Raw genomic sequence first — 21,806 nt, 5'->3', positions numbered from 1 at the left:
GTCATCATAGAACCATGAGGGGCAGAGTGGCTGGGGGCTGGAACTCTGTGCTCTGATGTGTCCACTACAGAGGACACTTTCATCTCCAGTCGGTTTACAGGCTCTTGGCAGGAGGTCTCACTAACCTTGGGTCCTGGTCCGTGAAGCGGTGTATAGTTCTGAGCCGTAAGGAGTAAGTTTCTCACACAGATCAGAAACTTCTCCTTTTTTCACCGACCTCTCTGTCCTGTAAGCTACCCCCACCCCTGAGCCTCCCCACCCTCCACGAGGCCTACTGTCTAAATAGGGCCCTGGAGGAGTCTGGGAAGGTCCTGACCATCTTCACCCATGCCATCGTGGGTCACCTGGGTTGGCAGTTTGTAGCTATACTAGAAGAATGAATGGTTTTCAGAGGCCAATTTGGCAGCTGTCTGCCTCCCCTAAATCCTTAACTTTCACCCACCTTCAATCCCCTCATATTATCTCTATCTTGGGGTTCAGTGGCTCTAACTCCTGGCCAACCCAGGATCTGAGCCATGTCTCTGAAACTCCAGCTGCTTAGGGACGGGGCCAAGGCGTTCAGGAAGGGAGGGAAAACGGGGACCACAGATGAGTCCCTGTACCTCCAGGGGATGCAGAGGTGAGGCTAGGGGTGACAGAAGCCCCTCAGGCTGCTCCTGTTCCAGGGACAGTGTGAGAATTTTGTCTGTTGCCATGACCAGGGGAGGCACCCCGGAGGAGGAGTTCTTTCGCTTCAGCCTACACTTGTTCAAGTCACCACAGCCTGGGACCTGGGAAGGGCAAGAGACGGGGAGGACACCAGCTTCAGGGATGGGAACCGGCAGAAGCTGGGTCCCATTGCCCTTGCCCCAGCTGTGGGGTCTATAGTCACAATCTGGGCTTTTCCACCACCTGTCCAGGCTCCTTGACTGTGACTCAAAACGTAAAAGAGGACAGCAGAACCCATGGCTGCTCTCAGAGCACAGAGGCCGTGGGCCTGATGTCACAGTGAGAAGAAGACGTGTAGTTGTCTCCAGGAAAGGCCCTGGGGAATCCCTTCACTTGCTCACCTGTGCAGGGGGCAGACCACCCTGGGGCAGCCTAGTTCCTGGACTCTGAGTGGTTGAGGCCATGGGAAACAAGGCCAAGTCATTGGAGGTAGGGGCTCCTAGAATGTAGCCAGTGTGGCCCTGGGGCAGGGGCTGCTGAAGGAGCTGTAGGATGCGGCTGAGGTCTGAGGACATGCGGGACTCCAACCTGCCAGACAGAACCCCACAGTCAGGGTCAGGGTCAGGGTCAGGGTCAGGGTCAGGGTCAAGACAAGGGAGAGCTGTTCAGGTCCCGAGAGCAGCTCTGGATTTTGTAGCCTGCATGCCATTCCTGCTGGATGGAACGGCACCCTGGGACCTACCTGAAACTATTTCCCTGGTACACTCCACAGGCCCTGCTGAAATTTCCCTTAGCACGTCCCTGACTTCAATAATGACAGTGACCAGGCACTGTGCACACATCATTTTGTCCTCATAAGGAAGCTTTGATATGGGTATTTTGACTATCCCCATTTCATGAAAAGGCAGATGGAGGCTCAGAGTGCTTAAGTAACTTGTCCACACTCTTGCTGGTAAGTTGCAGAGCCAGGTTTGGAGTTCAGGACCATACTGCCCAAGCCCTCACTCTACCACCACGGTCCTGCCATCCGCAGGCCACGTGCCCTCTCCAAGGGACTATGGAATTTGTTTCTGTACCCGGTTATTCCCCTATTCTAAGCAGGCTTCCTTGCCTGTTCTGCGGTTTGCTAGGACAAGCCATCCAAGGAACCAGGCTTAGTGACTTAGGGATGGGGAGGCCTGCAACTAAACAGGGCTAGCCATTCTAAAACCCGCAGGGCACTCAGTGTGATGTCCCTGAGCCACCAAGAGGGGGCACTCGTGCCTAGCCCACTGCTGGCTGTGTTCTCTGCAGCCACCCCCATGCTGGTCCCAAAGGGCACTCACCTGTTCATCTGGGCCTGAAGCTGCTCCAGCCTGGAGCCTAGCTCCCGAGGCCAGCAGTCTGGGTCTCCCTGAGGGTTTGGGGGGCTGTCCCTTGGCCTTGGGGGCATTTGATGCAGCAATTCAGGCCAGAGGCCAGATGCATCTGAGATGCTCAGAGAAGGGGCTGCAGCTACAGGAGGGAAAGGGAAGAGTGAGCTTCCGTCTAACTGATTCCGCAGACCTGACCAGAGCCCATCTTCTTCCCCTACCTGTCCTGGGAACACAGGTTAGGAGAAGTGGATCTCTTTACCTGAGTGCCCTGGAGTACAAGGTCCTGTCCCCACAGAGGTCGGACTTCCAGGTTCCAGAAGGCTGTAGCCCTGGGAAGGGGGCTGGAACCCCAGCTTGGGGGAGGGGGGGCTGGCTGGGTGGGGACATTCTAGCCCTGGCCTCACTGTCCAAGGAGCTGCAGTCCAGCGAGTCCCCTGGAGCTTCTATGTGAAACCTCATTGGGCTGGCCTGTATCCACCCCGGGGGGACAGCCCCCATTCAGGCTCTGAGGACCCAGGGGGAGGAAGGAGACAAGGGCCTCTATCACTGAGCCTAGAGAGGGAGCCCCTCTCCTCTCATCAAGGGGCTGGGGAGACCTCTCCCAAGATGAGGCAAATTGGGAAGGACATGAAAAGGGGAAGGAGGCTGGGCAGGGGCTTCAGGCTGGGGCGAGGCAGACACTGGTGGCAGATGGCTTTGCTCACCTGACTGGTTGTCACTGAGGAAGAAGCCTTGGTGGTCCTGGCTGCCTGGAGCTGGTTGGGGTGATGACTGGAGACCCCCGCCTGCCTTGTGGGGAACAAGAGCATCAAGTAACAGGTACCAAAGCTGGGACAAGGCCTCTTTGTTCTCCCCTGCACCCCCTCCTGAGGCCCTTGCGACAACTAGGTGAGAAAGCGGTGACAGGTGGCCGGGTTCCCCCTGAGGCTCCAGGCAGCTTCCTACAGGTTCTCTCCTGCGTGGGTGGGCAGGAGACAAACAGAGGCTTGGAAGAGGCTGCCTTGAGCAGCAAGATTTGGGGGTGGGGGCATACAGAGGAGGTGTTCTTGCAGTCCTTCCTTTCCTGAATGCCCTGGTGCTGCTGTCCTCAGCTTGGGCTACTGGGGAGTTCCCTCCAAGGAGACTGGGTCTGGAATCCCCAATCCATCCAGGAGGTACCCTCAACAGCACGCTTGGCAGACCACCCTCTTGGCACCATGAGACTTAGGGGTGGGATGCCCAGGGGCAACAGATGTCCCAGGCCATGGAGACCACATCCCTCTTGCCCGGTGTCTGGCCACTGAGCACTCGGGCCACCTGATGGCTCCGAGTGGCTAGGGCCCCCAAGGCAGCATCCTTACAAGATGTCCCGTAGACCAGATCAGGTGGGAAGAAGAGAGGCTGGGGGAGACAGGGTGAGGGACAGGGTGAGGAAGGCTGTCCATGGCAAGAAAACCTGCCTCGGCATCATCCTCCAGATGCTGTGCATGGGGCCTGAGCCAGCAGAGCCCCTCCTCCTGAGGCTGGGGGTGGGAGGCGCAGCTCCAGGGGGCCTCTGCCACTGTTGCCCCCGCCAGGCACAACAGCCCCCTCCTTCCCACTAGCTGACTCCAAACCCCCTCCTCCATACAGTCACGTCCGGGCACTCCAGTTTACCGGCTGTCCCACTCCTTGGTAACCCTGAGCTCCACAGACATTTGGTCTCCCCACACACCCTCGTGACTTCCTTGGTATTTAACTACGCAACTCTTTATTTTCTCTGAGTTGTTATAATCTTCTCCACTGAGTGATAAGCTTAGGAGGAGAGGCTCTACCACTTGTTTACACGCCTGGGACCTAGGGATGGCAGACACCCCTTCCTCCAGCTTGGTGCCATGGGGTGCCTGGGTTGTGGAGTCGCACGAACTTGAGTCTACATTTTGGCTCTGCCATTGACTATGTGGTGGTATGGCTTTGGTCAATTTGTCATCCTCTCTGACCCTTAGTTTTCTCATTTGGAAAGTGGGGAAAATAACACTAAGTGCAAGGTGAAGACTAAAAGAGATCATGTACAAGAAGCCCAGTGCTTAGCATGGGGTTGGTGCTTGATAGTTGGTAGCTATCATCATACTTAGCATTATGTTGGCCGTGGCAGGCACAGAAGAAATTGTGGTGAAGGACGCAGGATGGGGTTGAAAGGAAGGGAGGTGGTCAGATGGGTTCCCTCCGGCCAGGCAGGCCAAGTGCTCAGCAGCCTCCACTCCCCATCACCAGCTGGCCGAGGACCCCTACCCACCCTGGCCCACCCAGCCCAGACTCACGTCCCGCAGGTTGAAGGTGACTTCCAGCTTACTCCAGAAGCTGTCTGCAAACGCAGGGTACATGTCCAGCACCTCCAGCAGGTCTGCCCGCTGGATCTTGTGCAGGTCACAGTAGGTCAGGGCCCGCACATCTGCACTGGACTTGCCAGGCCGGGCATGAAGGCTAATGGGCTCCCCAAAGATGTCGTTCTTTCCTGCCAGCCAGAGGGGCAGGGGGTCTCTCCAGGGTCTGGCTCCAAGCTCTCTTCTGAAGAGCCTCCCTGAGGGCCCCTTGGCCGTGAACTCCTCCCCACCCCACCCCACCCCACCCCCAACCTCAGGGATCCTGCCAGGCTTTGGCTTGGTGCTCAGGGATCAAGCTCTAGGGACAAGGTTGGATGTGCTGGCCGGGGGTCAGGGGGTGGGAGTTGGATGCAAAAGCTGCCTTTCCTTTGTTCTCTGAGCTCTGCAGAGGCCACATACCCTCCCAACATGTGGGTCCCTTGCCTCAATCTTCTGACCTCTTAGGACCACCCTCTGTCAGAGTCCCCCTCCTATTTTCCATGGTTTGTGGCACTGCCCCTATCCACCCCCCTGCTCCCCAACTCCAGGAGACAGTGGGCAGAAAGAGACACTAAAGGTCCCTGCTCAAACTTTTCCTCTCTCCTCAGCCTGGTGGTACTGCAAGAGGGCAGGGAACCCAGGGCCAGGGGCACCCAGCTCCCCCAGGGCAAGGCCTGAGGCCTCTGTCTCTTTGTGTTCCCACTCCCTACTGTGGGGCCACATAACCAGCATGGCCCTGGCAGAGCACACCTGAGAAAGTCACTTCCCCTTTCTGGACCCCAGTGTTCTTATCTCTAAAATAAGTATAACCGTATCTGTCTTGCCCCACTGGACTGTCCAGAGGCACAGACGTGATGCTTGAGAAAATTCCTCAAATAGCAAGAGGCACCAGGCAGATTGATACAACGCATTGGGACAGACGGATGTCCCAGGGTAGACACAGGCTGGTGATACTTGGGGCATGTGGCAAAGATATTGGGCCCTCCTGGTGTCAGGGCCACTGTGCTGGCCACAGTGAATGGGCATGAATAAGATGCTGTCCCACCCACAAGGAGCCCCAAATCCCTACAAGGCAGGCACATAAGCAACCAATTAGCTTACAGATGATCTATAGAGACTTAGAACAGGGAGAACCAAGAAGTAAGGGGCTGAGGAGGGGGGAGGGCCTACCAGGAGTGGTAGGGGCAAGGAGGAGGGGCGTACAGAGGAAGTGAAGTGGGGGCTGGGTCGTGACGATGAGGCTGGCTGGGCCCCCAGCAGGAAGGCCATCAGAGCAGAAGAAACAGCTGTGTGGTCAGAGCTGGCTGGCAGAGAGCCTAGGGCCGGGGTACCAGGGACCATGATTGCTTTGACGTCCACTCCCCCACAGGAAAGTCCAGCCCCTCAGCCTGGCGATACCAACCAGAAGCGCTAATGGTTTGCATGGACAATGATGGATGGAAACCAAGACCTGTTGCCCACGAGAACAGGATCAAAGGTCATTCACAGAGGAGGGGGACTGAGGCCCAGAGAGGGAAGGGACTCACCAGAGTCACATATGAAACCCATGAGCACAAAATCTGGGCAACATTATAAAATGATGGTTATCCAGTAGATGAAGGATTATGATCTAATGTTCATTTCCACTCAGGACAAAATAAGAGGATTTCAGGTCTCTAACTGAAACTTAAAATGGACTGGCTTCTTAATTATTAAATAGAATTATTGTCCTTCTCATGTGGATGAAACTTCTAAGGTAGGCTGGAAGTGAGGGAAGGTCTCACAGAGGAACCCCTGTCTTGAGCCCAGCCTTGAAGGATGACTGGGGTCTTCCAGGCAGGTGTTCCAGGCAGAGTGGCAGCACGTGCAAAGGCAGGGAGGTGTGACAGGGACGGCAGTAGAGAACTAGAAGTAGTTTGTATGGCTGGAGCGTGAAGTACTGGGGGAGGGTGGCAGGATTTAGGGTGGCCAGACTGGGGAGGACTATGCATGCTGTCATCAGGGGTTTACATGGGTCTTAGGGGTCATGGGGAGCCATGGAAGATTTTGAGCAGAGGAGGAGTATGCGCAGATGTGAATTTCAGGTCACTGGCAGAAGATTGAAGATGAGCTATGGGTGTAGTCCAGATTCAGGGACACAGGAAAAGGAAGGACATGGTGAGGGCTGGAGCCAGGCAGGGACAAGGAGACAGGTGTGGTGTGGGAGACAGGTGTAGGACACAGAGGTATTAATGAGGGGAACAAACAGGAGTCTGTGGCTGCCTGCATGGTGGGGGTGGGGCAGGAAAGGAGAAGAGTGCTCCCTTGGTTGACTCCCAGGTCTCTAGCCCCAGCAATGGATGGTTCAACAGTGATGGAGATTCTGCAGGAGCAGCTTCTGGGGGAAAGATAATGATTTCAGACTGAGACATGTTGTTTGGTCTGTCTATGGAATATAGGGTGGCTTTACCCAGGAAGGAATGGAATATTCTGTTCTAAGGAGAGATTGGGGTCAGAACAGAGCTCTGGGGGCCTGTGGCATATATGAGGCTGAGAGCATGGGAGCAAAGAGGTAGTTCAGGAGAGGGTGGAGGGTGAAGAAAAGAAAGCAGAGCCCGCACTTGGTGAACACTAGTCGAGGGCAGGCCAAAGGGAGAGGACTAAACAGAGGAACTGGGCGGGGAGGGGGGGGTGCTGTCCAGTGGGGTTGGAGGAGAGCCCAGCCACAGAGACCAAAGGAGGGAGAGGCTGACATCCTGATCAGGGTCTTGGGGTGGGCTAACATCAGGGAGAAGGCAAGGAAGATGAGAATCATCTCAGAGAGGTGAAGTAACCTGCCCAAGGTCACATGGTTGGTAAGTGGCAGAGGCCGTGTGGGCCCCAAATCTGTCCCCTGTCCAATGCTCATCTCATTCCTGCAAAGTGTCCAGCTGTCCCTGTAGCTGCAGTGAATGAGCTTGGGGTCCTCCCTCCACCCAAGCCAAACCTTTGCCCTCTCACACTGAGCTCCCCAAAAGTGGAACAAGGTAAGAGCCTTCCTGGACTTCGGAGTTAGACGCATAGCCCTTGAATCCCTGTTTGGCCACTTGCCAATATGACCTCTCTGAGCCTCTGCTCCCCTATCAGGAAAATGGAACCTATGGTAGGGGTTTGTTTTAAGGATCCGGTGAGCTGGGCGTAAAGCTCTCTGTTGCTCATGCTTACATGGCAGGCCGGCAAAAGGTGCCACCATCATCATTGGGAATGGAGTAGTCCAGGCAGGAGACGGCTAGTTCCCCTACACCCACCCTACCGGTCTGGCCCTTCCTGCCTGACCCACCTAGGATGGCCACGACCACGTCGTCACGCAAGATCTCGATGGAACCTCGGGAGATGAAGTAGAGCGTGGAGAGCACATCGCCGAGGTGCACCAGCGTGTCCCCAGGCGGTGCGTGCGTGGTCTTGAACTTGACCGCCAGCGCGCGCAGGCAGCCCTTGCTGGCGCCGCGGAAGGCTGGGCAGTGCTGCAGCAGCGCGCGGTGCAGGTGCAGGCAGATGTCGGCCTGCAGGCACTCAGGGAAGCCCTTCAGCACCTGCGAGGGGGGCGGCCGCGTCCAGGGTAGTGCAGCTGGGCTTGGGGCTGGGGGAACGGGGTGGGGAGGGGTCTGGGGACGCCCTGTGCCCGCGGGCCCTTGGCCTCCCGTGGGACACTTAGCCAGAGCTGGGACTGGAGCTGGATCGCCTGCCCCACCCGAGGCAGGGCGGCGGGCTCTCACCGCGTTCATGTCAATGCCGTTGGTGTAGGACCAGGCGTGCTGGAAGTACTCTTCCAGGCGCTGCCGCAGCGGGTTGGGGATCTGGTGGAAGCGGATGAACTCCTTGACTCGCAGCATCTGCGTGTGGTAGCGGGCAGTGCCGGAGTACAGACGCTGGATGATGGCAGACACGTTGCCAAAGATGCTGGCGTACATGAGGGCTGGAGTGAGGCAGCGGGGGGTGCAGGGAATGAGCTCCTCCACACCCCCACCAGGCCATCGCACCCCGGGGCATGCTCCACACCTCCTTCTCCCTAGGAGTCCTCTGATCAGGGGCCCCTCTGTCTAGGGCCAAGTCAGAAGTGCCCAAAACAGCGCCAGGGCACATGAGGGACAAAGGCCCCGGGCTTCCTGCCGTCCTCCCTCTGTCCTGTGTCTCTTGGCATCTTGCTGGGCCCAGAGGCCAAACTCCTGAGAACTAGGGCAATGATTTTTTTTTTTTTTTTTTTTTTAGTGCAGATTTGTTTTCTCCTTCAGGTTGTAGAAAAGCATAATAAAGGGAAAACTCTTGGTCTCTGTTTTCACCCATTTTTTTTTTCTCGTTGTTTTTGTTTCTCTGGGCTTTCACATCTCTAAATACTCTGAACATGACAACTTAATCTACGTGTAAACTTCCACACTGCCTCTTGTGTTCCTAGACCCAGTGTCTTAGGAAGCAGGCAACACAGTGCAGAGCCTGGGAACATACACAGCCAGAGGAGCTGGCCCCCTGGGATGAAATTGGGTCTCTGTGTAACCCCTGGAAAGTTAGGACCTTCAGGTTCTTGGTCTGTAAACTGGGCCTGTAATATAGCCCCCATAGGCTAGTGATGAAAACAAAATGTGCACCTTTGATAGGCACTTAGAAAAGTGCCTGACAGGGCAGCTGGCTTCCCGGTGTGTGACCTGTGCTAAGAAGGGCCCTGCTCGGTTCCATGCTCTGCTGTCACCATTCTTGAAATCTTTAAGGCTTTTTAAATAAACGGCCCTACATTTTCATTTTGTTCTGGGCCCTGCAAATCATGTAAGCTGGTCCTGGTCCCTGGCACATAGCAAGGCCTTGTAAGGGTGTTAAGTTTCATGCATGGTAGGGGCACCTATGCAAAATTTCACTGTGCTCTGTGCTTAGTATTTGCCCATTGCACCCAATGTTACTGTATTATGGCTCATTACAAAACTGAAACTTGAATGCCATGGGTCAGGCCCAGGCATGAGGGGCCACTCACAGCCGATGAGCATGACGCAGATAGAGAAGACCTTCTCAGAGTTGGTGTTGGGGGAGACATTGCCGAAGCCCACGCTGGTAAGGCTGCTGAAGGTGAAGTACAGGGCCGTGACATACTTGTCCTGCACTGAGGGGCCAGAGGCCGGGTCGCTGCCGTTGTAGCGCTTGCCAAGCTGGGCGCCCAGGCTGTCCAGCCAGCCGATCTTGGGCTCCAGGTAGGGCCGCTCCACGTTGCCGATGGCATACCAGATGCAGGCGAGCCAGTGTGCAATGAGTGCGAAGGTGCACATGAGCAGGAAAAGCACGGCCGCTCCATACTCAGAGTAGCGGTCCAGCTTCCGTGCCACACGCACCAGCCGCAGCAACCTCGCCGTTTTCAGCAGCCCGATCAGGGTTGTGGTCTGGAGGGGCAGGAAGGGGGTCATGGGGCCAAGGGTCAGCCCTTGAAAGGCTGCACTTAGGGCCACGCTTGTTTACTTGGGCATATGGTCACACAGTCATTCAACAAACACTTATGGAGAACCTGCTCTGGGCTCTTGGCCGGTGAATCACAGTGCAGGACCTTAAGGAGCATTCAGCCTAAAGCTCAAAGCAGTGTTATAGTTGCTAGGACAGAAGTCCAGGGGAGTGCAGAGAAAAGGGAGATCAATTCTGCAGGTGCAGGGCAGGGGAGGCTTCATAGAGGAGGTGGCACATGAGCTAAATCTTGAGTGATGAGGCTGAGTCTGCGGGCGGACAGGAGGGAGAGTGAAAGGCATTCTAGGCACAGGGAACAGAATGAGCCAAGCAAGGCATGGGGGTGTGAAATGGCACAGCCCACACGGAAAACCAAGTGCAGTGCTGGTGCCTGGAGTGCATAGCAGAAGATGGTGGAGTGATGAGGAATGAGCCTGGAAGGTGTGCACGGGCTGCTCCCACGGGCCTCAAGGTCCCAAATGAGCTTAGTTTTATTCCAAGCCATCGGGGAGCCACGGAATGTTCTGCAGACAGTGCCAGATGAGTGATCTTGAACTGGTCCTGGCTTCTGTGTGGAAGGGTGAGACTGGCAGGTGAGGCTGGTAAAGGGTGGGTGTGGGAGCAGGGAGTCGTGATGGATACCTCTACTCCAGCTGGACAGGCTGTTGGTGGGGGGTGACTGGGACAGAATGGAAAGTTCATTCCAAGGAGGTGGGGCAAAAGGGGGGACTAGAAGCTATGAGAAGAGCTTGCAAATAAGAGCCTGCAAATACCTTCATGTCAGCTATGGGGAGCCAGTGGGCATAGTGGAGGGTCAGGGGGTGAGAGGGGGTCAGGCTGCCTTGTGGGAGCAGCCCACAGCTTCCCTTTCCAACTCCAGGGTAAGTAGAAGCCAGCATGAGGGCATGCGGGGTGGCTGCCCATCCCAGAAGGGGCAGAATTCTGGAGCATAGGGAGGGCATCCAGGCCTAGGGCACAGCATTCGTTGGTCGTTCTCCAGGGCTGGGAGATGACACATGTCCTAGGCCGCCTTCCCACCTCCACCTGCTTTGGCAAAGGCACCCCATACCAGATACTCTCATGCCAGGGCTGTGGGGCTGGGAGGCCCGAGGGCTGGGGCACAGGGGATGGCCACAGCAGATGGCCTGAATGGGGTTTGCTCACCTCATCAGAGCCGGTGCGGAAGATGAGAAGGTCAAATGGGATGGCAGCCACCATGTCAATGAGGAACCAGCCCTTGAAGTAGTGGATGGCAATGCGGCGAGGGTGGCTGACCACCTCGTCATTGGTGTTGACGTAGGTGGTGCGGAAGTTGATGACAATGTCCACAACGAACATGATGTCTACGATGAGGTCCACCACAGTGAGTGGACTGCAGGTGTAGCCACAGTCCGTGCGTTGAGATTCATCCTGGTCGCTGAGCAGGAAAGCGGCCGAGTACGGCGTGAAGATGGCTGTGTAGATGACCAGCAGCAGGATGAGCCAGTCCCACACGGCCTTGAAAGGGCTATAGTGCAGGAGGGTCCCGCGGTGGATGCGTGGCGCCTGCAGCTTGTACTCCGGCAGCACGTCCGCGCCCAGGGACAGAACCTGGGGGTGGGGGCCATAGGGCAGTCAGCAGGGTGTCCACTGCTAGTGAGACAGGCCTGGAAGGGATGAAGACTTAGGGGTGAGGCCTGGGAAGGAGGCTGTAGGAGAGGGTAGGTGAAGAGGACTGTGGAGGACAGAGGGGATGAAGCAAAGATGGGATAGAGTGTGTATGAGGCAAACTCATAAGGGGACAGGTGTATTGGGAGGAAGTGGGCTACAAGAGGAGGGGTGCAGCTCTGTTGCATAGTGACCCCAGGTTCAAAGCTCACCAATTCCCTCACAAACAGCCATCCTCGAGTGGAGACAGGGCTAGGGGAGGGGTGAGGGGAGGGAGGGGGATTTAGGCTCAGGGTCATTTGTGGTCATGTTCCAGAGAAGAGCCTAAATTGAGGGGGTAGCTGGGGGTCCGATCCTCTTTGGTGGGTTTGGGAGGTTCCCAGTGGCTAAGATTCCTGATGGGAACAAGTCACTCCCAGAATAGCCTCTTCATTCCTGAAGACCTTGTGGAGCCTAGACCAGCGAGGGCCCTCCTTGGGGCCCACTTGCAAAGCCTTCATGGAAAGAGTCAAACTTGGGGGCGTGTAGCTAATCTGAGCCTTTGACAGTTCCTGGGCACCAGGGAGGTCCGACTATTATGCGCATGTCCAAGGGGGGTTTGTATGAGAGAGAGAGAGAGAGTGAGAGCTCGAGAGAGAGAGAGAGAGAGAGAGCATGAGCAGAGGAGAAGGGCAAAGAGAGAGAGAATCCCAAGCAAACTCCATGCTCAACGCAGGGCTTGACCCCACAACCCTGGGACCATGACCCGAGCAGAAATCAAGAGTTGGACACTCAAGCAACAGAGCCACCCAGCCTCCCCCAAGAGGGTTTTGATCATTACTTTCAGCTGAGCCCCCTTTGCTCTGCCCCTCCCAACCCTGCCTCGGAGCTTACGGTCAACGTAGGGTCACCAGGCCCAGCCCAACAGACCCAAGCTCTACCCAGCTACCCATCACAAGAAACAGCTGGGGCATCAAGAAGGGCATGCGTTTTGAAGCCAGGCCTCCCAGGTTGATCTCAGGTCTGACATTGCTCTAAGTCTCAGGGCAAATTTTATGGCCTCTATGTGCCTTAGTTCCCTCATCAGCAAAATGGATAGCAAAGGACAACCAACTCCTTAGTATCGTGATTAAATGAGATGGCACATCTCCGAGGCACGTGCTGATCTATGAGGATTCTTCCTCCCTGCTCATCCTGTGTCAGGCACTGCCCCAACAAGGATGGAACCTGAGGGGTGTCCCACTGACCCCTCCACCACCGCTGGATAGGCACTGGCAGATGGCTCTGGTTTGAGAAAATCTGCAATATAAGGTTCTGACCTTGCAAACGAGCCCAATTAACAGATGATGTCACCATAAGGAAGATCCATCAAAGGGCTGTTTTCACCCTGTGGGTTCCTGATTAGCCATCTAAATCCCTAGAAGGGGTCTCACAGTGTCCCCACCCTACAGTGACCCTCTGCTCCGCCTTCAGGCCTGAGCTCCTATTCTGCCTCTCAGGAAGCCTCCTCTCACCTTCTTTCTTGATTTTTCCCTTTGTCCCCTGTAAACACCCCTGAACACACAGCTATTCTCCACTGAACAATAGGCCATCTTATATGCTCTCTTAGTCCACATGGAGGCTCAGCTGAAGGGAATGACCTCAGTCAACTGAGCTGAATGAGCATGGAGAGCTTGGGTCGTTAAGCCACTCCTCTCCTTCCCTGGGTCTTGAGCACAAGACCACACCAAGACGGAACAGCAAAGCATAGGGCTTGTCCCAAGGCAGCACAGATTCAGAAGGTCGGGGGTGGGTGAAAGAGTATGTCCACTTCCTTAGGCCCCCAGACAGAGGTGTCATCCCCCCATCACACAGACTCCATACTTCCCCACTGCCTCTGAAGCCAGCATGAGGACAGTTCCCAGTGTTGCCCAGAGCTGCAGGGTCCTCAGGATGTAGGAACTCAGGTATGAGGTCCCAGCCCTCTGAGCCCTGGTTGAGGCCAGAGTGACTCTTCTGCTCTGGGTCCCTGCCAGCTCCCTCCCCTGAGCTCTGTCAGACGCCTCTCCCACCTTAGGGCCCATATAGGGGAGTGAGTAAAGCCAAGACTAGTTGGGGCGGGGTGGGGGGGGCAGGATAGGAGCAGTGGGTTCGGTGGGGCAGGGACCACAGTCCCCAGCCAGGCCTGTCAGTCTTCATGGGCAGCTCTCCAGTCTACCAGCCCCCATAACCCCTGTGCCAACTTGAGAGCCCTGAGGTGAGTGGCCAGGTGGAGTCCCTCATGGTTGGGCCACTGGGCCACCCTGCCTGACCTCTGCGGGCCTGGCCCTGCAGCTTGTGGTACTTCCTTCTCCAGGGTTCTGAGTGTGGGGAGGGGCTGGGTCACAGGGAGTTTCCATCCCACCTGCTCCCTCACAGGCTGTGATTCAGGCAAAAGGGGGCAGGGAGGAAAAAGAACTGCTCCCATCCCTCGTGAAGCCAAAGCCTCCCAGAAATTTGGGTGCAGGCCCTCCCTGCCCCCCATGACCTACACTTCCTTGCTCAGCCCTGGCCTAGCCCCTCTTGATGCCTCCTGGGGACTGTACTACTCAATGTCAAAAGAATGTCAAAAGGTCCAATTCTCTGCACATGAGAGCTCTGGGACCCAGAAAGGGCACAAGGTCCCTTGTCCAAGGTCACACAGCAAGTCAGTGTCAGGACTCTGGTCATCTGAACCTCAGGCAGGGCTTTTGCATTTCCCTCTAGGATGGTTAGGTGGCGATTGGAGCCTCAGGCCCCATGCAAAGGGACATGGGGGTCAGCTGAAACAGAGAACCCAGGGAGGTTTGCCTTGGGCTGGCCAAGGAGGGGTCAAAGGGGAGGGAGGCATTCAGGGCCTGATCTCCAGGAAGCTGCTCAAAGAGAGCTAAAGATTCCAGGGCCATCTCCCCTCTGCTTGGATTGTAGGAGGCTCCTGCTGTGTGTTGGGAGGTGGGGGAACAGGGGCAGGAGTAGGGCTGGGGCCTCCCTCCATCCTTCCTCCTCTTTCCCTCTCAGAGTGGCGCTGACACTTCTCTCCGCTTCTCCTTCTCTGTGACTGGCAGAGCCTTGGGCAGGCCCCCATGGCGGCCTGTGTATTCCCCCATCCCAGGCTCCTCCAGACCTAAGATGTGGCACTATTCACAGGCCCTGCTGACTCTGACCTCCTCATGCTCCACCACCTGGATGGTGGCCTCAGGGTAGGCCTTTAGGTCTAAGAAATCAGACCCCAGCAGGACAGGAGGCCTGGGGCTCAGACCAGACCCCTGGGGACTGGCCAAGCTGACTGCCTCTGCCACTCCCAGCCCCAGAGGAGCCCAGACCCCAAGCCTGAGAAGGGACCTTCAAGGCCAAACACAGCCCCACCCACCCTGCCCTGTGGCCCGCACCTGGGTGACCTTCTCGGTGACGTTCTGGGTCCGCTCCACCACCTTGTGTGGTGCGATGATCTCAATCTCTGTCGTGGAGCCCGAGCGGTGCTTCTCCAGGTTGAACTCCACAAAGTTGAGCGTGAACTGCGGGATCTGGCTGATGGTCCTGTACTTGACCCTGCCTGTGCCAGGACCCTGTGCACCTGGCCTGCCATGAGAGCCCTCTGAAACCAGGCCCAGGGTCAGAGCAGCCCAGGCCAGGGGACCAGCTGCCCCACTGGGGGCCCCCATTCACCCCTCCCACCACTACCTGCACCCCACCTTACCGGAGCCCAGGAAGCTCTGGGACAGCAGGCACTGGGACAGGCTGCGGCGCTCACTCTTGGCCAGGAGCTGGGCCAGATCCTCGAAGTTGAGGATGAACATGATAACGGCTCCATCCTCGTTCTTCACAGGTACCACGTCCACCAGGCATCGGAAGCTGGAGGCTGCAAACACCATTGGGAGGGGTCACAGAAAGGATCTTCTCCGGCAGTAACCTGGCCAGGGGAAGCCAGGGAGGGGGCTGGGTTGAGGTCAAGGGCAGCCACTGGGTGAGGAGGCCTGGACTATTGGGCAGAGGGTTGGTGATGCTGTCTAGCAGGTGTCCTACCCACAGGCCAGAGGTGGGGAGAGCAGCTTAGCTGCTCATTAGGAGATAATGTAGCATCGGGCCCAAGTCCACACTCAGCCCTCAGCTCAGGGCTTAACCTTGAGGTTTGCTTCTGTTGTAATTAAAGCTGAGCAGATGGGGTGGATTAAGTGGGGAGGTGAGGTCGGGCATTCTACCCCCACGTAGCTCTGGCCGACCCTGGGTTCAGCTCCCATATTCCTGTCCCACAAAGATGCCGCCCACGCCCCTTGCTGGAAGGAACTCGCTGTTGAGAACACACTAAGTGCTGTGTCCTGAGTCAGTTGGCACTTTCCATAGTGGTGGCTAGTGGGTCCTCAGGGGGCAGATATAGACCCCCATTCTGCAGAGCCTGGGGTTCTGAGAAACTGACTGGCTGGTGCTGGAAGGGGACATGGAGTGGGGTTCCAAGCACACAACAGCTCTCAGCACACAACGGCTGGGGCAAGGGAAGGGACTGGTCCAGGATGAGGACACTGGAGTGAAGGCCAAGCTGCTGCCCCAGGACCCAAAGGCACTCGGGGTCCCTAGGCAGAGATGCTGGGACTGGGGAGCAGGCAGGGCAGTGACCTGGGGTCTGGAGAGGGAGAGAGATGGCAGGGTGGGGGCAGACCAGGACCCACTCTCCCGCCCTCTTGGGCAGCTTAGACCTAGCCATTGACCACTGTTCCTCTTTCTTAGCTTCGGGGTCTCCCATCCACATAGGTGGGTGGGACAAATCAAAGCTAAGTCAGCCACACACCCCCAGAGCCCAGCCTATGGGCTGAGTGGGTAGGTGGATGTCCCATAAGCCCCCTCTCCATGGTACCCAGTGGTCCCATGTCCCTGAGCTCAAACTGTTGGTGGGTATCAGGCCCAAAGGGCAAGATACTAAGGGGCAGGGGCCTCAAGTAAATATGCAAATCAGAAGGCGGAGCTGCCATCCCTTCAAGGGCAGGTTTGCATCTGTCTCATTTTTGAGGGGTCAGCACCTGTCCCAGGTGTTGTTTGTTGAGTGAGTGAATAAAAGAATGTGTAAATGTGAGTGGGTGGGAGGCCGGTTGGCAGGAACATTGCTACTTTGGGGTCCGTTAGAATCGCTCATCCCCCAAAGCGCCTCCTCTACTATCAGTGCAGCCGAGCCGCCCTCATCCTCCCTCCCACCTTCCTCTCCGGGAGCAGGAATCTCCTGGATCAGATTCCCGGACTCCCAGGCACCAAGCAGCCATCTGCCAGCTGCTGCACTGGGCCCCGGGGGAGACATCCACACCGAGGAGAGGCCACCCACCTGCCTCTGTGACCACTCCTGGGCTCACAGTGCTCTAGGCTCTGCGGCCCAGACCAGAACTGGGTACTCTTGTCAGCCGGGGACATGGAGGGGCTTGGACACAGGGACCTAGTCAGGAAGTCTCCTTGGCCGGTGGTCTGAGACACTCCCCCCAAGGCCAGATTGTCTCTTTGCTCTCTGGCACTACAGAGATTTTGCCTGGCAGAGGGCAGAGAGAAGGCAGCACTGGGCAGAGGATCAAGGCCTCCAGGCTCTCTATGCTGCTGGGGGCTGTCAAGGCCCCATCTTCAAGTGGCTGGACTGACCCATTGATGCTATCTTTGGAAAACTGAGGCTGGGAACAGACCAAAGACCCATAGGGCTACATGGGAGCTGTGCGTGGCACCCCATGCCCAGCCTTCAATCTTGCTGCCTGTAGGGTGGGCAGAGACAGGAGGCTGTGAGGATTTGGCAAGTTCAGAGCATCCGTTCCCCCCATCCCTAGGCTGTCCTTGCTCACAAGTAACTGTGTCTGGGCGACCAGAAGTGGGTGAGTGTGTCACCCCAGTTGTGCCCAGGAATGGCAGTGTCCCTGTGCTCTTGTCCCATTGCTGGAGGAGGAGCCACAGTCTCTGCCTTGTTGTCCCTTCCGAGGGCTCCTCCCAGTGCCCACCTCTTCTCTGACCAAGTGCAGCAGATTTGTCTGCCCCCTGGTTCATAGTCCTTCTCTCTGCTCTTCTCTGCCTTTTGGATTGCTCCTTCCTTCAGTTTCTCATTGTCCCAACCCCTCCCCCTCCCAGCCCTTGCCCCTGTTCTGCACAGTCTCCTTGCTGTCTATCACCCCCATCTCTTTATGCCCACACCACCCAGGGTTGCAGTGAGCCTTCAGGGAGGAGCTGGTGCTACAGAATGCTGTCACTAAGAGGGTGGCTGGTGAGGGCAGCCTCCTGCTTGGTGCTTCTGGTATTCATGGGTAAGTATGTGGAAAACATTGGAGGCCTCTAACCTAAGCCCTTGCCCTCTCCTCCTCATTGAGAGCTGAGGACTGGAGGAGCCCCAGGCATCCTCTAGTGTGGCTTGGAGATTAGGAAACTCTCTGGTGTGGGGAAGAGGACCTGACAAAGCAGGCAGGGCTGGGCTCCTCTGGTAAGTGCCCAGTGGGGGCAGGGGTAGAGGTGGGAGAGATGTAGTGCTCTCCATCCCTCCCTCCAGACTCTCATTAGTTCCAGTCTTGTGACCATCCCCATTCCTCCTTATCTGTTAGGCTCTTACTTTTCCTAGTAAAGGCAGATGGAGGAAGATCCAGGTTCTCAGGGGTCTCTGAGCCCTATCTCATGCGATAATTTTGCCAAGTGCCCTGGCTTCTTTGAGTCCAATTTTGTGCAGCTGTATAATGTGGAGATAAATGGACACAGACCTTTCATTTTGACTTGGAGAACTGTCAGTGGATTACCCTTTTAGAGGAAAAGAGGATTATAAATAAACCAGCTAGAGTTCTGTACAGGACCCTTTTCCACCTCGCTGGAGTCAGGGGGAGGGAGTAGGAAGAGATATTGACTTGAGTAGGGAAGAAATCACCATTAGGATGCCAGTCAGCAGGACTAAAGGATATATGTGAATATGATAAAAAAGAATCATGTGGTCAGATTGGACCATAAGGTGAACATAAGTTATCTGGGTACCACATCGTTTCCTTAGGGTAATGCAGGCCAAGAAGCTCTTTTTTTCTGGGTTTCAGGCCAATCTCGGGCAAGTCCACGTAGTCAAAGGCTTGGGTAACAGGACAGAGAAGGGCTTAGGGTTGGGTGGGGTAGACTGGGGGCATCAGGTATGTGGTAATGTTCCATTTTCACTGAGGGCCAGCCTCCAAGACTGGGTCCTGGGGTCTCTTCTGATAGCTGGAGGATGCCAGCAGTGTTCTGAAAACCTGAGTCCTGATCTCAGAGGGCTGATACTTGGTCTTGATCTTTGCCCCCTGCCCAGGAACACGTAGTGTGCTGTAGAGACCCTAAGAGACCTGATCTGATGTCCCCGGGAATCTGAGAAGAGCCTATATACCACTCTAGGGCCCAGGTAAAGCTCTGGGGTCAAAGACAAGGAACTGTTGTCTCTCCCCCTCCCCCCATTTCCTGCGGTCCCATCCTGTTCCCTGAGGACCCTTCTCACTCCCCTGACTGTCACCTCCTCCCTGAAATGATGTGAGGAGGTGAGGTCACAGCTTTTAAAAATATTCTGACTTCATTAACCCTGTGAGTGCTACCAAAGTTAGCCAGATTCTTCCTAGTCCCCTAATCACTACCCCTGCAACTGTTTGGTTGGTAGCAGCAGTAGACAGCTAGGGGGACAGCCAGGATCTGCCCATGAAGCACTCTGGAAGCCCTTAAACGCACACACACACACACACACACACTCGCATGCACACTCATGTTCACACTTACATTCATGCTCCATACACACCCCAGGCCCTTGGAACCCAGGCTCTCAGTACCCTTCAGTCCCAATCCAAAGGAACATGCCCTTTGTCTATACTCAGATGGCCCTCATGCCTGCCTTTTCCAGATGTTCTGCGGTTGGAGTAGAGGCAGTTGGGGTCCTTTTTCCCCTCTTGGTATTACAGAGAACAAATATCTCGAGTAAAAAAAAATCCAGACTTGGGTTCTGGCCCCAGGTTGGATCCCAGCAGTAGGATCTTGGGCAACTCCCTCCTTTTTTCTTGGGCCTTGGTTTCTTCATCCATGAAATGAAGGGATTTATCTAAGCCAGTGGTTCCTAAATTTGGCAGAACATCAGAACCGCCCAGGAGATTTTTCCAAATGCACCTGCTTTGGCCTCAACTCACACCTCTGAGTCAGCCTCTCTCTAGGGAAGGTGTGTTTTGGAAAACATGCCCCAGGTAATTCTAATGCAGAACCAGGTTGAGGGGGGCATTAATCCAAGTGATTTCCAAGGGAATTTCAGGATCCTAGTTTCCACTCATCTCTCCCTTCCTTCCTGCCCACTGTCTCTGAGGTCCTAGGGGGAAGGTCTTAAAGGGCTGCAGAGCTCTGTTCTCAGCCCCTGCCCCATGGTTCTGTTCTGCTTGCGGTAAGCATGGGCTGGCAGTGACATCCCAAACTGGATGAACCTCTGGGTCAGGACAAACTGCAGGACCTATCTCTCTAAGGATCTGGGGCTGAGTGAGCCGGGTCTACTGTTTCCCAGTCAGCAGCACCCAAGCCTTGACTGCCCACAGAGGCCTTGAGGGAGTGACTCCTCCCCTAATCCCCAGAGCAGACGGAGATGAGGAAAGGTTAATTTTCGTTCCAGCTGCCTGACAGCTGGGGCTGACAGTGACAGAGTGGGCGGCCAGGAGACTGGGGACATGGGGGAGGGATGGTGGAGCGGGAGGCCCTGCCTGGGGTGAGGACCAGTCAGTGAGTCAGCCTGGTCTCCAGCTTCTGAAAAGGACCTCAGAAGGCACTGAAATCAATGCCCATTGCTTTCTCCTGCAGATGAGGAAACTGAGGAACAGAGAGGAGACAGGATTTGTCCCAGCCCTTTGGTCCCTGGGTCAGTGGCCTCCCAGTTGGCCACTCTGGCTGAACAAGAGAAGGACAGAGTCTGCCTTGCAGAACCCATGGCCCAAGGGAGCCTCACCATCTTTGCGGTAGTAGAGGATGTCCACCTTGCACTCCTCTGTCCCCAGTAGGGCCTGCGCTAGACGGGACATGGCACTGCGTGGGGTATTGGGGCCTGTGAGGAAGTCACAGGTGCACGGTCGCTGCATCACCTCCACTCGGGAGTAGCCAAAGAGTTCACAGAAGCCGTCGTTGCAGTAAATGATGGCACAGTTCTCCATCTGAGCATTGGCGATCAGGAACTTCCGACCTGGGGTGGGATGTGGGAAGCCCATGGCAACCAAGATTGGGCAGCAGGGAGGGAAAGATCATAGGGATTCTTGACAGCGGTGAGGGGGTGTCTAGATGGGGGAGCAGAGGAGTGACCAGAATGAGGTAGAGGAGAAGTGAGGTCTGGTGGGGGTGGGAAGACCTAGGTGGCTAGAGTCAAGGGGGGAAGGTCATGGGACTTTGAAAGTAATGAGGGGGGGTGGTTCGGATAGGGGATCAGAACAGTGACCAGAGAAGTTGGGGAGGGGGAGTCAGGCCTGGGGATGGTGGGGAGACCAGGGCAGTAATGGGGTCAGTGAAGGAGGAAAGAGGTCCAAGGCTTCCTGGAGTCAGCGCAGGGAGTCAGGAAGAAGGAGTAGGGATGTGACCAGATAGGCCCCAGGCCTGAAGAGAGCTCTTAGAAAGATTAGAGTGGTTACACCCAAGAGGCAAAAAGGAGGGAGTCAAGGAAACTTCTGGAGGAAGTGTGTGGGGGTGGGAGAGGGTGGGGGGTGTCAGGAGGAGGAAGAAGGACAGTGATAGAAGGGGAAGTCAGCGCTTGGGGTACCAAGAAATCAACTCAGGGGAGGAGGGTGGGGCTGCAGTCTGCCCCTCCTGCTTCAAAAGAGAGAGTGGTATTGAGGCAAGTGGAAATCGCTGGAACAGAAGGTGTCCGGGGACATTAGAGTATTCAACATCAGTACCCCGCTCCCCCCCACCCGCCCCGCTCCATTTGAAGTAAGTAAAGGGGTCCCGCCACTCCTGCCACAGAACCAGGACTTCAGATCGTTCCCCCCACCTCAACGCACAGACTCACTCTGGCCCTCGAACTTGCGGATGATGGTGTCCAGGTACGTGTTTTGGGGCGCGACGTGGCCCCTGCGGACAGGCATCTTTTGGCCGCGGCCTCTCCCCGGAGCCACCAGTGCCCCGGCTCCCTGCGTCTCCGTCTGTCTTCGGGCTCAGCGGCGTCCGGTTCCGGGTGGGTGCCTCCTCCGGGAAGGGTCGCGGGGCTCCGTGCCCTGCCTGCCCGCCTGCGTCTACCCTCCCCTGCCCTGCACAGCCCTCCCTGACCGACCGCGGCCGTACCTCACTCCCTCTGCTCCCGCCCCGGAGCTGTCCGCGCCGCGGTGCTGAAAGAAGTAGCGCGGCGGCGGGGCGGAGTTCGCGGGGCGGGGGCAACCTCTCCCGGACCCGACGGGGCAGGGGCGGGGCCTTGACTCCTAAGGGGCGGAGCTGGGCAGAAGTGCCGAGCCAGGAATGCGGTCAGGGCTCCTCTCAGGAGCTTCTTTTG

The 21,806-nt window shown here is 56.4% G+C and overlaps 1 protein-coding gene across 3 annotated transcripts; it reads right to left on the bottom strand.

Annotated features, from left to right (window-relative positions):
• Window positions 1-436: 436 nt before the first annotated feature.
• Window positions 437-21,405, bottom strand: KCNH6 (potassium voltage-gated channel subfamily H member 6). Of its 3 annotated transcripts, XM_030296158.1 has the most exons (15): window positions 21,330-21,405; window positions 20,283-20,513; window positions 15,057-15,218; window positions 14,749-14,954; window positions 10,901-11,326; window positions 9,282-9,681; window positions 8,038-8,237; window positions 7,602-7,854; window positions 4,283-4,476; window positions 2,708-2,792; window positions 2,458-2,471; window positions 2,263-2,356; window positions 1,974-2,142; window positions 1,050-1,236; window positions 437-770 (listed from the first exon to the last, which is right to left on the bottom strand). In XM_030296158.1, exons 1-15 carry the CDS (start codon window positions 21,403-21,405, stop codon window positions 486-488), a joined length of 2,982 nt encoding a protein of 993 aa, XP_030152018.1. In that variant the 3' UTR covers window positions 437-485. The 3 variants fall into 3 exon arrangements, with proteins under 3 accessions (XP_030152018.1, XP_030152020.1, XP_030152019.1); XM_030296160.1 differs by lacking the exons at window positions 2,263-2,356; window positions 2,458-2,471 and having other exon boundaries at window positions 9,282-9,367; window positions 9,527-9,681; XM_030296159.1 differs by lacking the exons at window positions 2,263-2,356; window positions 2,458-2,471.
• Window positions 21,406-21,806: the final 401 nt, after the last annotated feature.

This window comes from Lynx canadensis, chromosome E1, assembly GCF_007474595.2.
Source record: "Lynx canadensis isolate LIC74 chromosome E1, mLynCan4.pri.v2, whole genome shotgun sequence".
Classification (NCBI taxonomy): domain Eukaryota; kingdom Metazoa; phylum Chordata; class Mammalia; order Carnivora; family Felidae; genus Lynx; species Lynx canadensis.
Note: the sequence above shows the minus strand (reverse complement) of the source record. Positions and strands in the feature narration are given on the sequence as shown.